Below are 24,533 nucleotides of genomic sequence, written 5' to 3'. Positions count from 1 at the left end.
CAGACTGCCTCTTCAATTATGCTGCTTCTTTCTGTCTCTTTGATCATGAGAATTTTATTAACTATGCTGTCAATTTCCACCCATCCCTCACTTCATGGTCCATTTCTTAACTCCTCTCTGCCCTTCCTGGACTTCTTTCTATCTGTGACAGTGGGCTTTCCATAAATATCTTTTACAAGCATACCAACTTTCACAGTTGCAGGAGTCTGCATCTTCCCACCCTGTCTTCTGTAACAATTCCATTTCTTTCTCCGTTTCAGTTACATCTGCTCTGGTAACAACCTTTCACACCAGAAATTCTTAATTTTCATCAACTGAGGATACCATCTGTACTGGTCAACATGGCCCTTGACCATTTTCTGTTCTTCTGCCCAGACTGCCTCCTGTCCTCTCACACCCAAGAGACAGCCCCCGAGTCCTCATCTTCCATTCCAGCAGTCTTCATATTTGCCAGAACATCTCCGCCATTTCTGCCACCTACAACATAATCCAGCACTAAATCCATCTTCCCGTATCCACTTTCCAGGGGTATAATTTACAAGTATTTCTTCTAATCTAGTATACAGCATTTGTGCTCATGGTGTGGTCCCTTCTACACAGGGAAAAGCAAATGCAGACTAGGTGACCACTTTGACAACCTCCGTTGGTCTGTAAGTGCAACCCCGAGCTGCCTAAGGCTCATCACTTAAACTCCTCCTTCCATTTCTGCTTTGACCACTATCATCAGCCTTGTGTCCTGTTCCAAGCAATAATCTATCCTAGGCATCCTGTAAGCCTCTGGTCTAAACATTGATTTTAGTAACTTTAGACTTTAGCTATATTTTCATTTTCAAACCTGTTGTAATTTCATAACTACCTCTCAGGTTTTCCAAATTTCCAATTTTCTTGCACTTTCCTCAAGCCTCTCACTTACTTAACCATTTACATGTTCTTTATTTCTTTAGTATCTTAGTTCTTTAGTGCTTCGGTCTATTACTTGACTGAGATAATCTGTTATATCATTCTATTCTGCTTCCTCTCGGTTTGTCGTTTTTATATATATTCTTCCCTCTTTCTGAATGTATTAATATGCCTATCCATCTTCTTTTTCAGTTCTGAAGAAGGGTACACAACTATCTGTTCTCTCCATGGATGCTGATTGACCTGCTGTGTGTTTCCAACTCTTTCTGTTTTTGTTTCAGACTTCAGCATTTGTAGTATTGTATCGGCTTCAATACTTCGGCCACACTGGTAGTCATTCACTTGTGCTAGCTGGGTGGGTCTGCTGAATTTTGCGAAATCTTCCTTAATCCTAGCAAGCATTGCTCTGCTCCAAAATGCACTTTTAATGCATTTTTTAAGTAATTCACTGGATGTATTGTTTAATATTGTTCCCACTGTACTGAGTTGGGTGAAATTCCAACATTTACTTCAGACAAGCAATCACTCTTCAAAGTGGAAGAAATTTGTGCTAGTCAAGCTGGGGAATTAAATCATTTTGGAACCCATTGTGAACATTTTGTCCCTGTGAATGCTTGCTGCTTTGTAGAACTGCAGCCATTTGAATTTGGGTTAAGACAACCCAAATTTATTCACTTGGTTGCCTTACAACTGGTAAAGAGAGAGGACTTTCAATTCAAGGCTGAATTCAAACTTGTCTGAGTTCAAAATGGTAACATTGTGTATTTCTCTCTCATGGGTGGGGTGAATTTCCTTGGAGTCTCTCCCGCTCTGCCACCATAGCTTTGGCAGAGGTTACGGCAGCAGAGGAGGATTACTCTGGAAAAATTCATTTCCTTGTGCTATTTTTACATGAGGGTGATTGTTTTTTTAATCACGCATTTAACCAAAATTACTAGAACTTGTAGTTTAAAGGTCAAATTAATTGCGTTCATGTCCAGAGCGGGCTCGGTTGTGAAAAATGTTGTTGCAGAAATAATGAAATAAAGAGCCTTATCTGAGGTAAAGGTGTCAGCCGTGACTCAGTGGGGAGCACACTCACCTTTGAATCAGAAGGTTGTGGGTTCAAGTCCCAATCCAGAAACCTGAGCGCAAAAATCTAGGCTGACACTTCAGTGCAGTACTGAGATAATGAGATGGTGTCAGAGGTGTCATCTTTTTGATGAGATATCTGCCACCTCAGGTGAATGTAAAAGTTCCCATGGCACTATTTATTCCTCAACCAATGTCAAAAACACCTGGTCATTACCTTATTGCTGTTTGTGGGACCTTGCTGCATGCAAATTGATTGCTACCTTTTCTATATTACAGCAGTCACTACACTTCAAAAGTACTTAATTGGCTATAAAGTGGTTTGGGAAGTCCTGAGGTTGTGAAAGTTGCTATATAAATGCACATATTTCTTTCATTTTTCTTTTGCCATACCCTCAGATAAATAAAGTATTTTACAGCTAACGGATTACTTTTGAAGTGCAGCCACTATTATGTAGGCATTGCAGCAGACAATTTATACACATCAAGGGCTTACAAACACTATGTGAATGAATGACCAGGTAATCTATTTTGATAGCATTGGTACTGAAAAAAACTTAATTTGGTACCAAGATGAGGAAAAATTCACAGCTGATCTCTCTCAGGCAGTCCCTCAGAGTTGAGGATGACTTGCTTCCGCACTAATGAGTTCTTGAGTGTCATGAGAGGCCTGACATTCCAGGTCCTGAACTTCATTTTAAAGGATGGAAGATGCCTGTACGTGAATTCTTTTAACGTGGGGTGTTCGTTGCACACCAGCTACCACACGGGCTTGACAGCAAGGTCTTGGTACAATGGCAAGGGGATCCAAGATGACTAGAGGCCAGGCTCTGTTGCATGGCCTAGCACACACACACACACACACACACACACTCCTACTCTTCCCCCACCTTCCTTCCCACAGGTCCTCTCTCCCTGGGTTTCAGAGAACGCAGTGTAGGCCTCCCGACCTCGCTGCTGGCTCGTGCTGCACCTTCCTTGGGCCTCGCCCTCACTGCTGGTCCACGCTGCACCACTCCTGGGCCTCGACCTCGCTCCTGGGTCCCATCCTCACTGAACCCCTCCGGACCTCGCTCGACCTCCTGACCTCGCTCCACCACCATATGGACTGCAGCAGTTCAAGAAGGTGGCTCACCACCACCTTCTCAAGGGCAATTAGGAATGGGCAAAAAATGCTGGCCTTGCTAGCGACGCCCACATCCCAGGAACGAATAAGGAATTTAAAAAAAACTCCGCTCTGCCCATTAGTCTCGATCTAACCACTGAATGTCGCTACAAATAGCAATGACAATAGTTTGAGTTAACTGGGAACTTTTTATAAGCAACTTATTGCACACTCTTTAAAAATGGAATACTGTTGTTCAGTCCACTATAAAACGCACATCACTTGGCGCATACAGCACTGTGTTGCCCCTTAGGCACTTTGTTATTGGTATTTGTTTAGTTTGGATTGCAGGAGATTTTGCAACTCTGATAAGGGAGATGAATTTTGCAGCGTAAATACAAAGAGCAGGCACACAAGGTGCTTTTCCCAATCCAAACTTACAAGTCCCAATGTGAAAGTACCTTTTAAGAGCACACCAATGATAAGATTAGAAAGTATGGAAAATAAAAGGGCATCAAGCATCTTCCTTTCATTGACATTGTATCATTGTACAAAAATCCTAATCTCAAATCTTGCTCAAGTTATATGTTATATTCCTGTCCTCTAGTTCCAAGTTCATGGTCCATAGTTAAATATCCTACTTGCATCTCATCTTTCATTCCTGTATGATTTTTAAAAAACTGACTTTTCTTTTTTCTGATGAAAACAAGTTTATTTCTATGAATCTTTCTTCATAACTCAGAATCCAGTATCCTGGAATTATCCTTGTTACTCTTCTCTGAATCCTCCTCAGCACATCAATATCCCATTGAATGTATTGTTGCCAGAGTTGTACAAACTATTCTAAATTTTGCATCACCAATCTACATGCAAGGTTAGAAGAACCTTCAGTTTGTATCCTTGTGATGCATTCCACTCAACTTTTGTTAATGAACGTTTTCTTATCATGCACAATTCATGTTCATTGTTCCAGTATATGATTCCTTTTATATAATTTACTTTTAAAATCCACCTGTTGTTCCTGAGCCCATCTAGCTCTCATGAATGCTATCATTCACTCTTCTACTTGTCACATTTTGTTTCACCGTGTTTTAAATCACCATACATACTGGATTTTGTTTTGGATCAAAGCCCAACTGGTTGAATTGTGAAATCTGTTTTCTTGTGTGACCATGAAACTTGGTAACTTATATTTTGGAGATTACAATAACATGGTGAACCTTTAAGCGGCTTTGAAGTAATCAATTTAGCTGTTTAAAAGCGAGTGTACTCTGCAATGAGAGTAAAGCCTCCACCTTTTATCGCTGGTCTGTTCAACTGTAACTACTTATTTTCTTTTCGTATAAATTATGTATCTACCCAGTCCTTTTTGAAGAGAGGAACAAAACCAGCAAGTGCTGTGAAAAACCCTGAAGTATTGAATTTATTTCTGAACAGCCTTGGCTTGTACATTTTGTAAGGATAAATTATATGTAGCCATCAAAAATTAGTTTACATTGCATTTGCTTAAGTTTGTGTATTTTGCAGACCTATGCTTTTAAATTGACTGCGCAATGTATGCCAGTGTTAATGTGTTATCGACAATCTTTTCAGCACTAAATGACTACTGCAGTGAATTTAATGTACTTTACATGCTTGGTAACCAACATTGTAGGTCAAGAATGACACATTTCAGAAGGTAGAGTCTTATGTGATTAATGTGGCTGGTGGACACTGGCAATATAACATTTTGTAGACTGCATTTATATTTTCTTCTAGAGATATCCTCGGTGAAGCATTTAAAACCTTTTTTCTACATATGGAAAGACTTGCATTTAATGTATTAATGGTGCTTGTACACCATCATGTTATATGCATTGCATATAATTTTGTTCATGCTGCTCTATCCTTGATTGCATATTTGCAGGATACCTTTTTTAAGGTAAGTTTTGTAGAGTTATTTGTAGAGTGGTTTCAAGAGCAGAAAAATGGGTTACTCTATAAATTTCATCCATACTGCTGTATAAATATTGCACTGAATTCTATTTTAAACTACTTGCCTTTCTGCAGATCACTTTTGAATTTCAGAACTTGAAGCTTACTCTAAACTCTATCCTTGCGATTCTTTCGTATTCTTGGATCTAATGTTTTTCTTTTAACTTTCAGCCTGACAAAAATTCTTGGAGAAATTACATCCCTGTAGTTTATGAAATCGGCCATCTTTTAGACCAAGTTAGACAGTGAAACAACTTTTTTAGAACTTCTACTAACCAAGAAAGAACTTCTAGCCTGCTTTTACCAGTATTGGAGTATACACTCTCTCTTGTGCCAAAATGGCAAGTTTTGGCAGGGGCCAGAGCAATCAAATGCGTACTAAGAGGAAGAGTCGTTTTCATGATGCAGATGCTGGAGGTCTTGCTGCAGGTCCATCTCTGAATATCCAAGCAGCTCTTGGGACATTGTGCCAGAATCCACACTTGGCTGGCTTAATAAATTCTGGACAGGGTCAGAATTATGGCCTACATGGTGCAGGACAGGGTCAGAACTTTGGCTTACAAGGTGTGGGACCGGGTCAGAACTTTGGCCCGCAAGGTGTGGGACAGGGACAGAACTTTGGCCTGCAAGGTGTGGGACAAAGATCTAAAGGTTTGATGTCTTCAACTGGTGGCCCCTCACGATACAGCGATACAGCTAGCAGTAGCTTGCCTTCCTTGTTTGGAGTTAGAAATCAGAATCAACAATCTCACGCTGTTCAGAAACAGATTGATGCAGACAGGGCCAGTAACATTTTAGCTGCATTTGGCCTTTCATCCAGGGATTTGGATGAACTGAGCCACTACCCTGAAGATAAACTTACACCTGAATCCTTGCCAGAAATTCTTATGGAGATTAAAAGGAGACGAGCTAATGAAGGAACAGCTTCAAAATACAGCAGAGGTGATGGTTCTCTACGACATGACCGTTCCTACAGAATCTCTCATGATGACTGGGAGGAAGAAAGACGCTTTAGGAAACGCAATTATGGAAGTCGTGATTCCAGTCTTGACTCTGTGGTTGAATATAGCCACGGTCATTCTTCGCGAGAGTCAAGTTCTAGATATGACCGGAAGGACTATGAGCGTGAACGATTAAGAGGCAATGATGACTTCTCCAGAGAGGAAATGCACCTCTCTGAGCCCTCACACAATTTCAATAAATTTGATTCTGATTATGGAAGAGGTGCTCGTCTTCCTTCTCCTCGTGCACATGAAAGGTCTCTCTTTGAGAGAAAACGAGGATCTCCTTCATTGAACAACATAAACGATTACCATGGTTTCTTGCCAGCAGTCTTCCCCTACTTGTGCTCGCTGTGTGATCTAACCATTCATTCTGTACAGGTGAGTGACCTCTAACTTCTTTAAGAATTGCTTAATTAAAAAAAAATAACTATTACAGCTGCAGCTCTCCTTGGACTTGGAAAACATCATTTGGTTTTAAGATTGTCTTAGATGATTTTCTGGATAATCTTTGCTTCTGATGCATTGTTTGACAGTTTCAAATATATGATGCAATTAAATCTACTTTTCTACACATTCTTATCTTTCAGTGGAGAGCTCTATTTGTGTAAATTAAGTCCTTATTAAATATTGGGCTTGTCATTGTGTTTCGGCTAGGCTTAGCTTCTGCACAGTCCTGGCTGCATACTTGAACTTCACTTTGTTCAAATTTGAGTAATGCAAGATCACTATTAAATCAATTTCTTCAGGTTAGAAACTCAAGAAGCCTTATGAAGTTTTCTAAGTCACTACTTTTGACCTGTTTTAAGATATGATTTTGTTTTTGTTAAGGGGGCAGTATTTTACCATATTTACTGACTGGATAGTCATATTTCCATATAATAAAAAGGGTCGCAACATGGTTCTTTTAAACTTGTTTCTATTGTTCTGTCACATGTATGACAACCAAAATCATTTTCCAAAGCTACAGCATTTGAAATTTGCTGTTCAAAATAAAATCTGATATATTTGGCTTTTTGACAGTTTACTTAACTGTCTTTTATCTGTTCATCCTCTCTTTTACTCTTATCTTCTGTCTTTAACCCCTATCAATCTTCCATCTCAATGATGGTGTTTCTTCCCTATGCTTCTTAGCATAGGTGTAATTGCTTGCTAAGAACTCTATAGAGTTTCAGCCACACCAAGAACCATGGGTGAGGCTTTCACTGTTTTACCTTGCGGATTCATAGGAACTGGGGGAAATGTTTAGAAAATAGTCAAAGCTTTGCCAAAACAGACAGTCGTGCTAAAAAGAGAGACTATTAAAGTTTTCGGTGGCTTATGACTGGTTTTCTGCCACCTAAATTACATTTATCATGATTTACAAATGTGAAGAGAATGTAATTGTGGTTTTTTTAGTTAGAATACATAATTCATATTCTAATATTGTGATATTTTTAGCATAGACCCAGATCAAATTCAGCTATATTTTTCCCTGAAACTTTAAGTTTGCTTCGTAAGCATTTGGCTTCTAACACTTAAATGCTAAGACCCGAATCCTATGGACTGTTGAGGAGCCAATGGTGATGACAGCCATTTAATACACCGATTGATAAAGTAATGGTAAAACTGAACCCATCAACAAAGGTGAGTGATTATAATATTCACTTAAAAATAACCCATGACCTCAGCATATAACAATGTCTCACTTGATTTCATCTAATAGGTTGGTAGAAATAAATGATGCATTATCCAAAGTTTTAAAATCTTGTTACAGGGGCTGCATTCCTATCCTATTTCAACAGTTTTTAATAATAAAATTGTGTTCAACAATCGTGATGTCTCTTCTGTTTTTTAAATTGTAACATGTTTTAAAGTCCCAGAGATTGTGAAAAAAGACATTCCTCTTTTACCATCAAAAATACAGATACCCTATGATGTGCTATCCATTTGTAGATATCTATGGCCAAATTCATGATCTGATAACAGTACTATAACTTGTGATACAGATATCCTTACAAAACATCTGTAAACAGTTGGGGAATTTTACAAAGACTGAAATAGAATGGATTTGAAGCTTGATTTAAAAAAAAATATTTTTGGTACTCCATAATTTTATGGATGCAGCTTTATTTTCATTTGCCATAAAAATTGTGAGGATGAATTTTAACTAGTTGCAAGTATCATGGGCCATAACTACTCACTACAGACTGTGCAACCAAATTAAGGAAGGGCTAGTTCAAAAAAGCCACATGGTCACATACTCAAAATTCTCTCTCTTTCCTTTTCCACATTGTCTCCTTCGGTTTTGGCAGTTGCACTTGCCCTTCCATGGTCTAAAATGGGATGTCTTTAAGGTATTCTTGCTCACTTTGAACAAAATAGGTTTCCAATTGCTAATATATGGAAAGACGTGAACAAAAAACTTGTGTTTCCTCATCCGTCTATTTCTTCCTCACAGTTCTGTGTCTCAGTCTTTTATTCTGCTTTTTTCTCTCATGCATCTCTCTGTTTTGCACATATGGTCTTTATACAATAAACTCCTTCATATTATTTCTGTAATATGGTGATATAGTAAACACTTCTTTGTAAAACCATGTCATATACACAAAAAATTAAAGCTATAATGGTCAGGTTTATTTCGATTTAGGAGAATTGATTATTGGGATACAATGTACCTTGAGTTAAGAACTATACAAATGAGTGTTGTTACCACGCATGGAAAGAAAGTTTACAATATTTCCTGATTTGGATACAGATCCTTAGTCCTTATTTCCTATTTGTATGCATTTCTTACTGCCCCATGGCTATTGCATAGTTTACTTACATTTACAGGACTTAATCATTTGTATTTGTTTCATATCTTTTAAAATTCAAAAACTGATCTGTTAAAGTGGCAGTTTTCTCATTTACCTTGAGACATTTGTGTGGGTAACATGGATGGTTGTTCTGATAGTTCACACCAGATCCTGATTTGGATTTGTTTTTCTCCTGTTCTTGTTTATCGTACATACATAGCTGAAGAGAACTCTAGTAGCATTCCTACAGTAATATTTGGCCAACATATAGCTTACAAATTCCCTTTGAGTAAACTACCTTGCACAAAAATGACTTCAATTCTAATTAGCTTCATGACTTCTGTTGGTTGATATTTATGTTATTATTTATTATTACAAATTTGACAGTCATCATGCATGTCTGATGAAAGAGCTTGACTGTGATCTTCCTTGAGCTAAATTGACTACATATGGATTATTTTAATGGAGAAACCATTGATCAAAGACCTAGAATTATATATCCAACCAAGTGTTGGTGACCCAGATAGCACAAAGCAAGCAGTTGTATCAGCAGCTAAAACTATTTTCCAAAATTATTTCTCTGCACACTTTGCAGGCGTTTGGAATCTTGTTGACACCTCCACAACCATTGTCATGTGGCAAGCCAGTAAAGGAGAATAGCACATGTGTGCTGCACTAGACTGGCCAAGAGTGTCAACTGGCTGCCTTAGTGAATGTTGGCTAGGGTTTGGAACATAAAACCAGCTGCATTCCATGGTGCATTAATCAGCTATTATCCAGTTTTGAAAAGCTTTCAGTGTACATTGAAACCGGAACTAAAGTTAAATATCAATACAGTTATGTGAGAGACCTTATACAGCATGCACTTGGATACTTTATTTTCCCTGCTATGAAAGTTGCTTGTCATAAAGATTTTTCCAGATGCGGCTGACATCATTCTCATTAATCGCTATTGTAGGCCAGTAAGTTTTGTTAAAATATGACTGTGTTAGTTACCTTCTCCAGAAATAAGATTTGCACTCACATGCTGCATACTTATAATATAATTCTAGCAAAGTAAATTTAGAGGAAACCTACTATAGATGGAAAACTTCAAAATCCTTTTAATAGAAAAAACACTTCAATTATAATGGAAATGTTACTAAAACTTTGCAGACACATTGATTTTAGCAAAACCATAATTTAGCAACTGCTAGTTAAAGTGGGGTATTTGTTAAGTAGTTATCCTTTAACCTGTGTAAGAGTTTTTAATTGAATTATTTATTTATTCAACAATTTGTTTCAAATGTCATTTGACTTCACCCTGTTCAGATTATCTCCATGAGATTTATTTCAGTGTATTCCCTAATAATTAGATACAAAACACAAACTATGTCATTAATTTCAGTGAATTGGTGTAGCTTGCAGATTACTTGTCTCTAATTATATTAACTACACATTATTAAATTTGTTGTGTCCTTCATCATTCAATTCAAAATTCTTATGTAGCCCTTTTTCCTGCGATGTCTGTAGGTGGCATTCTGATGGTCATTTCCCATCTTAATTTCATCTTGACTACATACGGATCACATATATTTGGAGGTGTCATGTGATGCTGCATTCCTTATTTTTTGAGTCTCCTTCACATTCTACTGCTCAGATAGAGAGAGACCGAAGCTAGAGAAGTCTCCTCAAAAACTTTCCCTCGCTCTTGCTGGCTGGCTCAATGTCCTCCAAAGAAATTTTGCATCTGTTCTCGACTGCGAATGCTCCTTGCTCAAACTTCTTAGTTGCTTCATTGCCCCTCTTTCCAGCTTTAGTGGCCTGTTCTCAGCCAATCGTACCCCGTCCTGCTCTTCAGCCGCTGCATGGCCTCTCTCCTCAGCCTTGCTGGCTCAATCTTGGTCATGAACACATCCTGTTCCTGTCTCTTAACTGCTGTTCATTCTGCCCGTCCCCCCCAGCTTCAGCAGCCCATTCATAGCCGCAAAATCTTCCTGCCCACCTCTTTGCAGCCTGTTACCCAAATTTGGTGGCCCAGTTCTCAGCTGTGAATATGCCTCGCCCCCCATCTCTCGCTCTCTCAGTTCAACTTTGGTGGCCTTCTACTTCTGATCTCTGCCTGCTGCCCCAAATTGATTGGTAATCTAGTAATTATCAACAGAAAATTAACTCTTATCGACATATTTTTTCCAAGGAATGATGAAACGAGGATGATTGTGGTAATCAGTTGTGTTAATCTGCATGATATTGTCACTGAAATGGCTGTGCCCTAGATCAAATGGGGTTGGGAAAGTAGCATGAGACATCAAGAAGGAAATGGGGCTGTTTAGCATACAGCAATATTTTCTCTCTCCTATATTTTATATAATGTTGAGCAATGGTTTGCAGTTCAGTTGAAATGGGGATGAAGCTGCAATAAAAATGTGTATTTGGTATCTGTAGTAGGGCTGTTTACTGAAGACTTCACAAACTCCAGGGCTATTTAAAAGGAAATTCAGTTCCTAGAAATATGCTGCAATTTTTATCGGTCCATTGTTGGAGGGGGAGGGTGAGAAGGAAAGGTATTTTGGGCTGGTTCTGTTTTGGAAACTTTTTGTATTGGTAGGAGATGGCTCATATATGTAGATGTGGGAAATCAAACTCCGTAATAAACGGGATGATGTTCAATCCTGCCAAAATCCTCTCATGTCAGGAGGTAAGATGGCTGTACTATTTGTTCATCAAATAGGTACTTGTGTTTAGCTCTGTTAGATCTCTTAATTTCCAATGAAATACGAACTCCGATGGTAGTTTTAACTTTTTTAATCTCGGCAGAGAGCAACAAACTGCTGGCTGATTGCCAGTTTCTTTGTCTTACTGAAATCACATGGTCAAAATGGCTGTATTTATGCCTGGATCAATTTACAGAAAAGAACTCGCCTTCTTTGACCTTATTGGCTCAATTGAAAGTCTTTTAACGTTTTATTGGCTCGCTACCCAAGGTCCGAAAATGTCACGTTGATTGATGAGTTAATGCAACATGCTGAGCAGCACGTAGCAGCCTTGACTTGGGGGTCTGTGAATTTTCACAGTCTGTCTAAATGCAGCCTGTTTGAATTCTCTATCAAGCTCCGAACATTAATTCTATCTGGACAAGAAGAACCTTTAGGGGCCAAATCCTATAGCATTAATACCAAAATTTAAAACCAAAGAAAATGTCCTAAATCAAGAAGAAAATCCTCTAGGCAACGGGTTCCTTCTCCATGAGAATGAAGCAATGACAAAACCTTAAATTTCATGTTCTATACTGCAAGCTGGGGCACTGTTTTATATTTGAATTAGACAAAAATTTAAGCATAAAATCTATATATCAAATGCACTCTGAGGAAAATCCACGTTGTCCTGATTTCCCATGGAAATGCTTAAGGATCACTATTATAGAGAATATTATAGAGAGTCTAATATGTTTGAAAGCTTTGGATAATACATAAACCTCAAGTGCTACATTGATCTTGAACCTTGCAAGTATGGCTATAAATGCACTCCCAGACAAAAAGATACTGTACTATTTTTGTTTTTGAGTTGATATGTAACTATTAATATTTGTACTTCACATTATCAATTTTGCCAATGTAATTCCATATTATGACAGGAATTGAGGTGTTTTTCATCATTATAACAGACCAGGATATTACGGGATCAGTTGGCACATCTGATAGGGAGTCTGTCCGAGATCTGTATGTGTAAGCCTTCCTATATCCAGTCAAGTTTAAGGAAACTATTCTCCTTCAAATCAAAATGGCAATCTTTGTTAAAATGTGGCATCTAATGGCGACCTTTTACACGGCTGGTGACCGTGTTTTCTAGTTATCTTGGTATCTTAAGCCATCAAATTGATTCTGTGGATATGGAGGAGCAGGCGGAAAACCAGATTGAATCATCCAGTCACAACAGCCGTGTTGGACAGATGAAGAATAGTCAGGATGCGGGGGGAGGGGGGGAGAGAGATTTAAACTCAACAGTGCCAATGTGAAGGAAACTAGTGCATGGTAATCTTTTTTTAAAGTAGTTACATTGTGCTGTCTGGAGAATGCGTCCACAAGTCTTTATATGCCTAAGGGTTAAAATCCAATGGGCCACATTGGTCTTATCCAATTCTGTGCATTTCTATTTCAGTTCCTATGTAAATAGTGTAAAAAGATTTCACTGATGATATCCAGTTCATACATGAGTGCAAAAGAAGTTTCACATACAATAAATTATACCAAATGCTTCATAGGAGTATATCAGACAAAAATTGACACCGAGCCAAAGAAGGATGTGTGCGTAAAAGCTTGGTCAGCGACAGGTTTTTAAGGAGCGTTTTAAAAGAGGAGAACGAGGCGGAATGGTTTAAGAAGGTAATTCCAGAGCTTGGCCTAGAAGGCACGGTTACCAATGGTGGGGCGAAGGAAATGGGGATGCACAAGAGGCCAGAGTTGGAGGAGCAGAGAGTTCTTGAAGGGTTGTAGGGGCTGGCAGGGGATTATAGAGATATGGAAGGGTGAGGCCATGAACAGATTGAACATAAAGTTCAGAATTTTTAAATTGAGGCAGGAGGACTGAACCAATGTAGTTTGGTGGGCATAGGGGCGATGGTGAAAGGGACTTGGTGTGGCTTAAGATACGGGCAGTTGAGTTTTGGCTGAGCTGAAGTTTATGGAGGTTGGAAGAAGGGAGGCTAGCCAGGAGAGCATTGGAATAGTCAAATCTGGAGGTTGAGGCGGAGACCGGCAATGTTAGAGGTACTTCAGAATCAAATAGGACGCCGAGGTTGCAAACAGTTTGGTTCAGCTTGAGACCATGGCCAGGATGGGATCGGTGGCTAGGGAAAGGTTTCTGTGGCACCGGCTGGAGACAATGGCATCGGTGTTCCCAATGTTTAATTGTGGAAAATCTCTGGCATCCAGCGCTGGATATGCAGAAAAGTAGCTTACAACACAGGCAGTGGAGGGGGTTCAAGAGAGGTGGTGGAGAGGTAGAGCTGGGTGGTGTCAGTGTAGCCGAAGGGCAGCATGTAGATGAGAAAAATGAGGAGCCAAAGAGATTCTAGAGGTAACAATATGGAACCGGGACGAGAGGCCATATCCAGAAAAGGGGATTCTCTGGATATGACCTGGATAAATAAAAATGGAACTAGGCAAGTTTGTCCCACTCAGCTGGACAACAGAAGAGCGGCATTGGAGGAGGAGGATGATGGTGTGGACAGCTGTGTCAAAGGCTGCAGACAAATTGAGAAGGATAAGGAGGGACAATCATATAGGATCCCTTCCTGAAGCAGAGAACATTCTGTCCAAAACTGAACCTTTCCAGTGGCAATGACACTTTTGGAGTCTTTATCTTGGCACCTTTTTTCCTCTGAGGATGCACTATTAGCCAGGGATGTTGAATGATCTGCAATAAAGGTGGGCCACTTCCCATACCTCGGGAGCCTCTTGTCAACAAAGGCAGACATTGGTGCGGAGATTCAATATCGCCTCCTGTGCGCCAGTGCAGCCTTCAGCCGCCTGAGGAAAAGTGTGTTCGAAGACCAGGCCCTCAAACCTACCACCAAGATCATGGTCTACAGGGCTGTAGTAATACCCGCCCTCCTGTATGGATCAGAGGCATGGACGATGTACAGAAGACACCAAGTCGCTGGAGATATATCACCAACGATGTCGCCGCAAGATCCTGCAAATCCCCTGGGAGGACAGACGCAACAACATCACTGACCTCGCCCAGGCTAACACCCCCAGCATTGAAGCACCAACCACACTTGATCAGCTTAGCTGGGCAGGCCACTTAGTTCGCATGCCAGACAAGAGACACCCTAAGCAATTGCTCTACGCGGAGCTCCTTCATGGCAACCGAGCTAAAGGTGGGCAGCAGAAACGTTGCAAGGACCCCCTCAAAGCCTCCCTGGTGAAGTGCGACATCACCATTGCCACCTGGGAGACTCTGGCCGAAGACCGCCCTCGGTGGAGAAAGTGCACCCGGGAGGGCGTTGAGCTCTTCGAATCTCAACGCTGCGAGCGTGAAGAGGTCAGGCGCAGGCAGCAGAAGGAGCGTGCGGCAAATCAGTCCCCCCGACGAATGTCTGTCCCACCTGTGACGGGGTCTGTGGCTCTCGTGTTGGACTGTTCAGCCACCAAAGAACTCACTTTAGTAGTGGAAGCAAGTCTTTCTTGATTCCGAGGGGCTGCCTATGATGATGATGAATAAGGTCTCGAGACTGATGTACTAAACTGATTGTAGCTGAAGTTCCATCTTTCTTTAGAGAATGAAGCTTTCTTATAGGACTTAATCCAGGGAGTCTTGCCACAGCCATGCAATGTTGAGCTGCTTGCAATCAAATTAACTTTACTATTAATAGAATCATACAGCACATAGAATCATACAGCACAGAAGGAGACCATTTGCATAATCGTGCCTTCAGCTGTCTAGGCCCTAAGCTCTGGAATTCCCTCCCTAAACCCCTCCGCCTTTCTCCCCTTCTTTCCTCCTTCAAGACACTCCTTAAAACCTATCTCTTAACTGCTGTAATTCTTTATCTGGCTTGGTGTCAAATTTAATTTTTGTCTTGTAACTCTCCCGTGAGGTGCCTTGAGACGTTTTACTACATTAAAGGCGCTATATAAATACAAGTTGTTGTTGTAAGAAGAACAATCCCAGGTTCTATAATCTCCACATAACTAAAGTACATCATCCTTGATAGCGTTCTAATAAATCCCTTCTTCACCCGCTCCACGCCTTGACATCCTTCCTAAAGTGTGGTGCCCAGCATTGGACACAATAATGCAGTTGATGCCTAACCAGTGATTTATAAAGGTTTAGCATATTGCTTTTGTATTCTACGCCTCTAGTTGTAAAGCCATGGCTCCCATATGTTTGTTTTAACCGCTTTATCGACTTGTCCTGCCACCAAGTATGTGCTTTCAGAAAGCATTATTTTCTTAACCTCATATATCTGGGTGATGAAACACTCCAACAGCGTAGTATTTAAATTCAGCCTAATGTATGGATTGTCAGAATCCCAGTGCTAGTTATGTATTACTTTGGCATGCTGCTATTTGTACATGAAAGTTGTCAAAAAAGAGAGATTAAGTTTTCGCTGTGTGTATTATCTTCCCTGGAAGTTGAATGGACGAGGAATAATATATTGTGATCGACATTATCAAACTCATTCTGCAAAAGCAATTCAAACTCCACCTACAAAGTTCCTGCCCACCATTCATTCCCCTTAATTCATTTTTTGACTTGGTGCTACATAGAGCTGTTTCAAAAATTGTTTTACTTTACTTTGCTTCTCTCTCCTCAGGTGCTGTCCCCCTCTCCCTCAAATCTGCCGTCATCACCCCTCTCAAAAAAACAAATCTTTGACCTATCCGTCTTTGCAAACTTTTACTTTACTTTGCTTGTCTCTCCTCGGGTGCTGTCCCCCTCTCCCTCAAATCTGCCGTCATCACCCCTCTCCTCAAAAAACAAATCTTTGACCTATCCGTCTTTGCAAACTACTGCCCATGCATCTCCAACCTCCCTTTCTTCTCCAAAATTCTTGAACGTATTGTTGCCTCCCAAATCCATGCCCATCTATTCTGCAACTTCATGTTTGAATCCCTCTAATCCGGTTTCTGCCCCGCCACAGTACCGAAACGGCTCTCATTAAAGTCAAAAATTATATCCTTTGTGACTGTGACAAAGGCAAACTATCCCTCCTCCTCCTTGATTTACCAGCAGTCTTTGATATGATTGACCATTCCATCCTCCTCTAATGCCTCTCCACCGCTGTCCAGCTGGGTAGGACTGCCCTCGCCTGGTTCCATTCTTATCTATCTAATCGTAGCCAGAGTATCACCTTCAATGGCTTCTCTTCCAGCTCCCATATCATTACCTCTGGTGTCCCTCAAGGCTCTATCCTTGGTGCCCTTCTATTTCTCATCTGCATGCTGCCCCTTGGAAACATCATCTGAAAACACAGCTTCATTTTCCACATGTACGCTGATGGCACCCAGCTCTACCTCACCACCACTTCTCTTGACCTCCTCCACTGTCTCTCAGTGCTTGTCAGACTGCTTTTCTGACAGCAGAAATGTTCTCCAATTAAATATTGGGAAGTCCGAAGCCATTGTTTTCGGTCCCCGCTACAAACTTCGTTCCCTAGCCACTGACTCCATCCCTCTCCCTAACCTTTGTCTGAGGCTAAACCAGACTGTTCGCAACCTTGGTGTCATATTTGACCCTGAAATGAGCTTCCGACCACACATCCGTGGCATAACTAAGACCGTCTACATTTGCACCTCCATAACATTGCCCGTCTCTGTTCCTTGCCTCAGTTCATCCGCTGCTGAAATCCTCATCCATGCCTTTGTCACCTCAAGACTTGACTATTCCAAATTTGTTGTCTTATAATACTCCTGTGTTCCCTTGGGACATTTTACTACATTAAAGATGCTATATAAATACAAGTTGTTGTTTATTCTGTTACCCCCATTGTTCAAAGGCAGATAAATCCGCTGGACCCAGATGGCTTGCATCCTAGGGTCTTAAGAGACGTAGCGGCAGGGATTGTGGATGCATTGGTTGTAATTTACCAAAATTCCCTGGATTCTGGGAAGGTCCCAGCAGATTGGAAAACTGAAAATGTAACGCCCCTATTTTAAAAAAGGAGGCAGACAAAAAGCAGGAAACTATCGGCCAGTTAGCCTAACATCTGTGGTTGGGAAAATGTTGGAGTCCATTATTAAAGAAGCAGTAGCAGGACATTTGGATGAGCAAAATTCGGTCAGGCAGAGTCAGCATGGATTTATGAAGGGGAAGTCATGTTTGACAAATTTGCTGGAGTTCTTTGAGGATGTAACGAACAGGGTGGATAAAGGGGAACCAGTCAGTGGATGTGGTGTATTTGGACTTCCAGAAGGTATTTGACAAGGTGCCACATAAAAGGTTACTGCACAAGATAAAAGTTCACGGGGTTGGGGGTAATATATTAGCATGGATAGAGGATTGGCAAACTAACAGAGAACAGAGAGTTGGGATAAATGGTTCTCCGGTTGGCAACCAGTAATTAGGGGGGTGCTGGAGGGATCAGTGCTGGGACCCCAACTATTTACAATCTACATTAACGACTTGAAAGAAGGGACCGAGTGTACGTAGCCAAGTTTGCTGACGATACTTAGATGGGAGGAAAAGCAATGTGTGAGGAGGACATAAAAAATCTGCAAAAGGACATAAACAGGCTAAGTGAGGGGACAAAAATTTGGCAGATGGAGTATAATGTTGGAAAGTGTGAGGTCATGCACTTTGGCAGAAAAAAATCAAAGAGCAAGTTATTATTTAAATGGAGAAAGATTGCAAAGTGCCGCAGTACAGTGGGACCTGGGGGTACTTGCGCATGAAACACAAAAGGATGGTATGCAGGTACAGCAAGTGATCAGAAAGGCCAGTGGTAACTTGGCCTTTGTTGCAAAGGGGATGGAGTATAAAAGCAGGGAAGTCTTGCTACAGCGAAACAAGGTATTGGTGAGGCCACACCTGGAATACTGCGTGCAGTTTGATTTCCATATTTATGAAAGGATATACTTGCTTTGGAGGCAGTTCAGAGAAGGTTCACTAGGTTGATTCCGGGGATGAGGGGGTTGACTTATGAGGAAAAGTTGAGTAGGTTGGGCCTCTACTCATTGGAATTCAGAAGAATGAGAGGTGTGATCTTATCGAAACGTATAAGATTATGAGGGGACTTGACAAGGTGGATGCAGAGAGGATGTTTTCACTGATGGGGGAGACTAGAACTAGAGGGTGTGACCTTAGAATAAGAGGTCGCCCATTTAAAACAGAGATGAGGAGGAATTTCTTCTCAGAGGGTTGTAAATCTGTGGAATTCGCTGCCTCAGAGAATTGTGGAAGCTGGGACATTGAATAAATTTAAGACAGAAATAGACAGTTTCTTAAACGATAGGGGGATAAGGGGTTATGGGGAGCGAGCGGGGAAGTGGAACTGAGTTCATGATCAGATCAGCCATGATCTTATTGAATGGCGGAGCAGGCTCGTGGGGCCGTATGGCCTAATCCTGTTCCTATTTTTTATGTTACTGTTCAAGGAAATAAAGTGGTTCAGAAAAATCCTTTATATACAACAGAATGGGAAATGGTTGCTGAATTAATTGTAGTATATCATGAATTTCTTCAATGCACTGACTATGAATATTATCACAAATTAGTTTAAACTTGTTAATTTTCATTTAATACAGTTTTTAATGGTAATTGGTTAACAGGTTTATTCATAGTGGTTCATGAGGGAATTAAGAAATCCTCAGATTATGAGACCAAAACTGCACACAATACTCAAAGTGTGGTCACACCAAGGCTCTGTACAACTGCAGTAAGACCTCCCTGCTCCTATAAAATCCCCTCGCATGCCATTTGCTGCCTTTACTGTATGCTGTACCTGCATGCTTACCTTCAATGACTGATGTACCATGATACCCAGGTCTCGTTGCACCTCCCCTTTTATTAATCTGTCACCATTCAGATGATAATCTGCCTTCCTGTTCTTGCAACCAAAGTGGATAACCTCACATTTATCCACATTATATTGCATCTGCCATGCATTTGCCCACTCACCTAACCTGTCCAAGTCCCCCTGCAGCATCCTAGCATCCTCCTCGCAGCTTGCACTGTTACCCAACTTAGTGTCATCTGCAAACTTGGGAGATAATACATTCAATTCCTTCGTCTAAATCATTAATGTATATGGTAAGGAAGACACGAATAACCTCCCGAAAATACGAGGGGACCGAAGGTCTAGCGAGAAGGGGGAACTGAGGGAAATCCTCATTAGTCAGGAAATGGTGTTAGGGAAATTGAAGGGACTGAAGGCCGATAAGTCCCCAGGGCCTGATAGTCTGCATCCCAGAGTACTTAAGGAAGTGGCCATAGAAATAGTAGATGCATTGGTGGTCATTTTCCAGCATTCCATGGACTCTGCTTCAGTTCCTATGGATTGGAGGGTAGCTGGATAACAGTGGACTTAATAGAATTGTAGAATTTCCGAGGTTCATGTAAATTTCATGAAATCAGATGCCGCCAAAGTGGAATTTTACTTATTATACAATGCCTATCTTGTTCTAATTGGCAAACAACAATGAAAGAGGCCTACAGTCACCTAAAACTACAATAATCTCAATTTCCTGAACCACTAGGAATAAAACTGTTAACCAATTACCATTAAAAACAGTATTAAATGAAAATTAACAAGTTTAAAGTACTGTGATAATATTCACAATGAATTCCCTGCGGACCTAAAATTTAACAGCAAAGGTATAGCAGAATTTAATTAACGACTATAGATACATTCTTCCACATTCTTTGCAAAAATTTAGGCCTTGACATTTCCTTTAATTTAATTTATCAATGAGTTGATTGGTTTGTCTGTCCTCACTGGCGATATGTGGAGAATAACCCTATTTAAGCTGTGAGGAATATGGCTGACGGTGAATAATTTGCCTTTCTACTAATGGTGATAAATATAATGCAAATGCTTAAAATTTAAATCTCTGCTTGTTTTGTAGTTTTACTTGCATACGGTAGTGTTAATAGTTCTGTAAAGTCATCAGACTTGTAAATTATTACTTCGTGTAGGTTTTATAAATTGGATATTTAATTTGTTAATAATATGTTAATGTTATTTTCCCTCATAGGATTGGAACCAGCACAACAATAGTACAACACACAGACGGCTTTGTGACCTACTTGTGGAAATGTATGGAGTTTTTTGTTTGCTAATGATGCTGTACAATATACTTTTGCTAATTTAAGTGTATTAATTAACTGCATTATTGTTACTTTGTGTTGTTAGTAAATTATATGTCAATCATACCTGTTTTCTTGTATGAATACAAAATGAGTGTCTGTTGGAAAAAGTTAGTTGTGAACATTTTACACAATGGTTTGAGGCTTTATCCCATAGTCATGATGCATTCCTCTGCATCTGATTGGCCCTTCAAATGACGTAAAGTTTGAGAGATGTGATAATATATATTTATAAACTGTCTTGAAGTATCACCTGTTCATATCTTGTAAAATTGTCAATGATTACTGTAAATAAAATGTATTGGGTATGTTCTTCTAGATACCCAGAATGGAACCCAGATGCCTTCCCACCTCAAATGTAAGTGTTCACTCCTTGCATATGCAAGTGTTGTTCAGAATATATGTTTTAGTTGTTACTCTGTTGTTCTTGAAAGTATTGGGGAAGGGTGCTTTCGACATGTCCTAGATCTCGGGGCCCTGTAAGAAGTTCTAGATTGTGACTCTTCCATCGATCTTTCAGATATAGCTGGATAAATTGCTGCATTATGGTTGGCCTCAAGGATGCTTATTTCCATTTAGTGATGAGAGAAATTCACATCAAGTATCTAAGGCTCAACATCATCAAGGTGAGCGGTCAGTGCAAAATGTGACCGTTGGAATTCCATCTCATGCAGGGCATTCACGTTTTCTAATGACTACACCATCGGCAGTGGTACCCTTTCTCAGCTAACACGGAGATATAAGTGCTACATTATCTCTCACACATTGGCGGTCCCTCGAACGAGGATGATTTGCTTCCACAAGAGTTCACAGATGTTTCAATGAAGGACCCGATGTTCCAGTCCTGAACTCCAATTGAGGGGGTGGAAGATGCCTGTGCATGGATTTTTTTAACATGTGGTGACCGTTGCACATCAGCCACCACATGGGCTCGACAGAGCTAGGCCTTTATCCAGTTGAATCAGGACGACTGGAGATCTGCTCTGTTGCACGGACTTCGTGTGCGCACATACATCGCAGTTTGGGCAGGCCCGTGCTGCCCCGGGCCCTCTGCTCTTCTGGGCCCCGTACCCTCAATCGTTGCCCACGATGCTCCAGGGCCCGGTGCTCCAGCTCTATTTATAGCCTCGACCTGCGGTGGTGTTTTCACACAGGTCGGGACGGCCCACAATGGCATCTACAGGAAGGATGCAGCGATGTCAGCTCCGGTGAAGGGTGACACACACATCCCGAGAACGAAGGTGTGGAGAGAGGCAGTTGAGCAGCTTCCCGCAGGCCGCAATCTCACCGAGCAAGTCCTGGCGGGCGAGAGGTTGTTGTGGACCGTTTGGGGAGGGAGGGAGGGCCAGCCCAGACCTGGAATTTCCTTGTCATGTTCATGCATAGATACATTATCTATGTTTCTTAGGTATAGCATCATTAGCCAGATCTTGCATTTTCATTCATCCCTTGCACATTCTATAATTGCGGCTAGATGAGTTACACTGGACAAACTTCCTAGGAATCTACAATGTTGCATTTCAGTCTATCTAGCTGGGACCATTGCTGACAAAAACCCCATTGTGTTCCTGTTTATGTCAAGAAAGTGCAATCTTTTATTCCTTGCAGTGTAAATCAAGTAAGTGTGGAGAAATTCCCTCATTTAGCAGCATTACATAGATAATTACATAGATTCTAAGCATGAAGATAAACCAGGTAGGAAGCAAACCAGCATTAATAAATTTAAGAAATTAAATGGGAGCCCTTTAAATTGCTTTTATGTAAATGCAAGGAGTGTTGGAAGCAAATTGTTAGAATTGCAGTCCTATGCTGTGTTGGAGAATTTAGACATACTTTGTAATTCTGAGACATCGCTAGATGAAAATGATGTCTTACGAAATTCACTTAAGGCCAAAAGAGTTTCAGAATCGATAGGGTAGTTCAAAGGGAAGGTAGGGTAGGTCAAAATGGAGGTGGGGTTGCTATTTTTTAATGTGAAAATCCCACAACTGGAGAGAGACTCATCAGGTATAGCTGAACCTATCTGGGGTAGCGCAGATGAATACATGGCTTGAGCAGTGGTGCAGCAGGGAGGGATTCAAATTCCTGGGGCATTGGAACCGGTTCTGGGGGAGGTGGGACCAGTACAAACCGGACGGTCTGCACCTGGGCAGGACTGGAACCAATGTCCTCGGGGGAGTGTTTGCTACTGCTGTTGGGGAGGAGTTAAACTAATATGACAAGGGGATGGGAATCAATGCAGGGAGACAGAGGGAAACAAAAAGGAGACAAAAGCAAAAGACAGAAAGGAGATGAGGAAAAGTGGAGGGCAGAGAAACCCAAGACAAAAAACAAAAAGGGCCACTGTACAGCAAAATTCTAAAAGGAAAAAGGGTGTTAAAAAAACAAGCCTGAAGGCTTTGTGTCTCAATGCAAGGAGTATCCGTAATAAGGTGGATGAATTAACTGTAAATAGATGTTAACAAGTATGATGTGATTGGGATTACGGAGACGTGGCTCCAGGATGATCAGGGCTGGGAACTCAACATCCAGGGGTATTCAACATTCAGGAAGGATAGAATAAAAGGAAAAGGAGGTGGGGTAACATTGCTGGTTAAAGAAGAGATTAATGCAATAGTTAGAATGGACATTAGCTTGAATGATGTAGAATCTATATGGGTAGAACTGCAGAACACCAAAGTGAAAAAAATGTTAGTGGGAGTTGTGTACAGACCTCCAAACAGTAGTAGTGATGTTGGGGAGGGCATCAAACAGGAAATTAGGGGTGCATGCAATAACGGTGCAGCAGTTATAATGAGTGACTTTAATATGCACATAGATTGGGCTAACCAAACTGGAAGCAATACGGTGGAGGAGGATTTCCTGGAGTGCATAAGGGATGGTTTTCTAGACCAATATGTCGAGGAACCAACAAGAGGGGAGGCCATCTTAGACTGGGTGTTGTGTAATGAGAGAGGATTAATTAGCAATACCGTTGTGCGAGGCCCCTTGAGGAAGAGTGACCATAATATGGTGGAATTCTGCATTAGGATGGAGAATGAAACAGTTAATTCAGAGACCATGGTCCAGAACTTAAAGAAGGGTAACTTTGAAGGTATGAGGCGTGAATTAGCTAGGATTGATTGGCGAATGATACTTAAGGGGTTGACTGTGGATGGGCAATGGCAGACATTTAGAGACCGCATGGATGAACTACAACAATTGTACATTCCTGTCTGGCGTAAAAATAAAAAAGGGAAGGTGGCTCAACCGTGGCTATCAAGGGAAATCGGGGATAGTATTAAAGCCAAGGAAGTGGCATACAAATTGGCCAGAAATAGCAGTGAACCCAGAGACTGGGAGAAATTTAGCACTCAGCAGAGGAGGACAAAGGGTTTGATTAGGGCCGGGAAAATGGAGTATGAGAAGAAGCTTACAGGGAACATTAAGACGGATTGCAAAAGCTTCTATAGATATGTAAAGAGAAAAAGGTTAGTAAAGACAAACGTAGGTCCCCTGCAGTCAGAATCAGGGGAAGTCATAACGGGGAACAAAGAAATGGCGGACCAATAGAACAAGTACTTTGGTTCAGTATTCACTAAGGAGGACACAAACAACCTTCCGGATATAAGAAGGGTCAGAGGGTCTAGTAAGGAGGAGGAACTGAGGGAAATCCTTATTAGTCGGGAAATTGTGTTGGGGAAATTAATGGGATTGAAGGCCGATAAATCCCCAGGGCCTGATGGACTGCATCCCAGAGTACTTAAGGAGGTGGCCTTGGAAATAGCGGATGCATTGACAGTCATTTTCCAACATTCCATTGACTGGATCAGTTCCTATCGAGTGGAGGGTAGCCAATGTAACCCCACTTTTTAAAAAGGGAGGGAGAGAGAAAACAGGGAATTATAGACCAGTAAGCCTGACATCGGTAGTGGG

General features: G+C 41.0%; 1 protein-coding gene across 2 annotated transcripts in view; it reads left to right on the top strand.

The window, feature by feature from the left end:
• LOC139262958 (matrin-3-like) overlaps positions 1–24,533 on the top strand; it is an 81,733-nt gene that overhangs the window by 6,425 nt on the left and 50,775 nt on the right. Inside the window, exons 2-4 of one of the 2 annotated variants that reach the window (XM_070878337.1) lie at positions 5,222–6,432; positions 20,507–20,568; positions 20,938–20,976. In XM_070878337.1, the coding sequence (XP_070734438.1) occupies positions 5,389–6,432; positions 20,507–20,568; positions 20,938–20,976 (1,145 nt within the window). In that variant the 5' untranslated portion in view covers positions 5,222–5,388. The remainder of the gene's footprint in view (positions 1–5,221; positions 6,433–20,506; positions 20,569–20,937; positions 20,977–24,533) is intronic. The other variant, XM_070878338.1, reaches the window with a different exon arrangement.

This window comes from Pristiophorus japonicus, chromosome 4 (assembly GCF_044704955.1).
Source record: "Pristiophorus japonicus isolate sPriJap1 chromosome 4, sPriJap1.hap1, whole genome shotgun sequence".
NCBI classification, from domain to species: domain Eukaryota; kingdom Metazoa; phylum Chordata; class Chondrichthyes; family Pristiophoridae; genus Pristiophorus; species Pristiophorus japonicus.
This window is presented reverse-complemented; position numbering and strand designations above follow the sequence as displayed.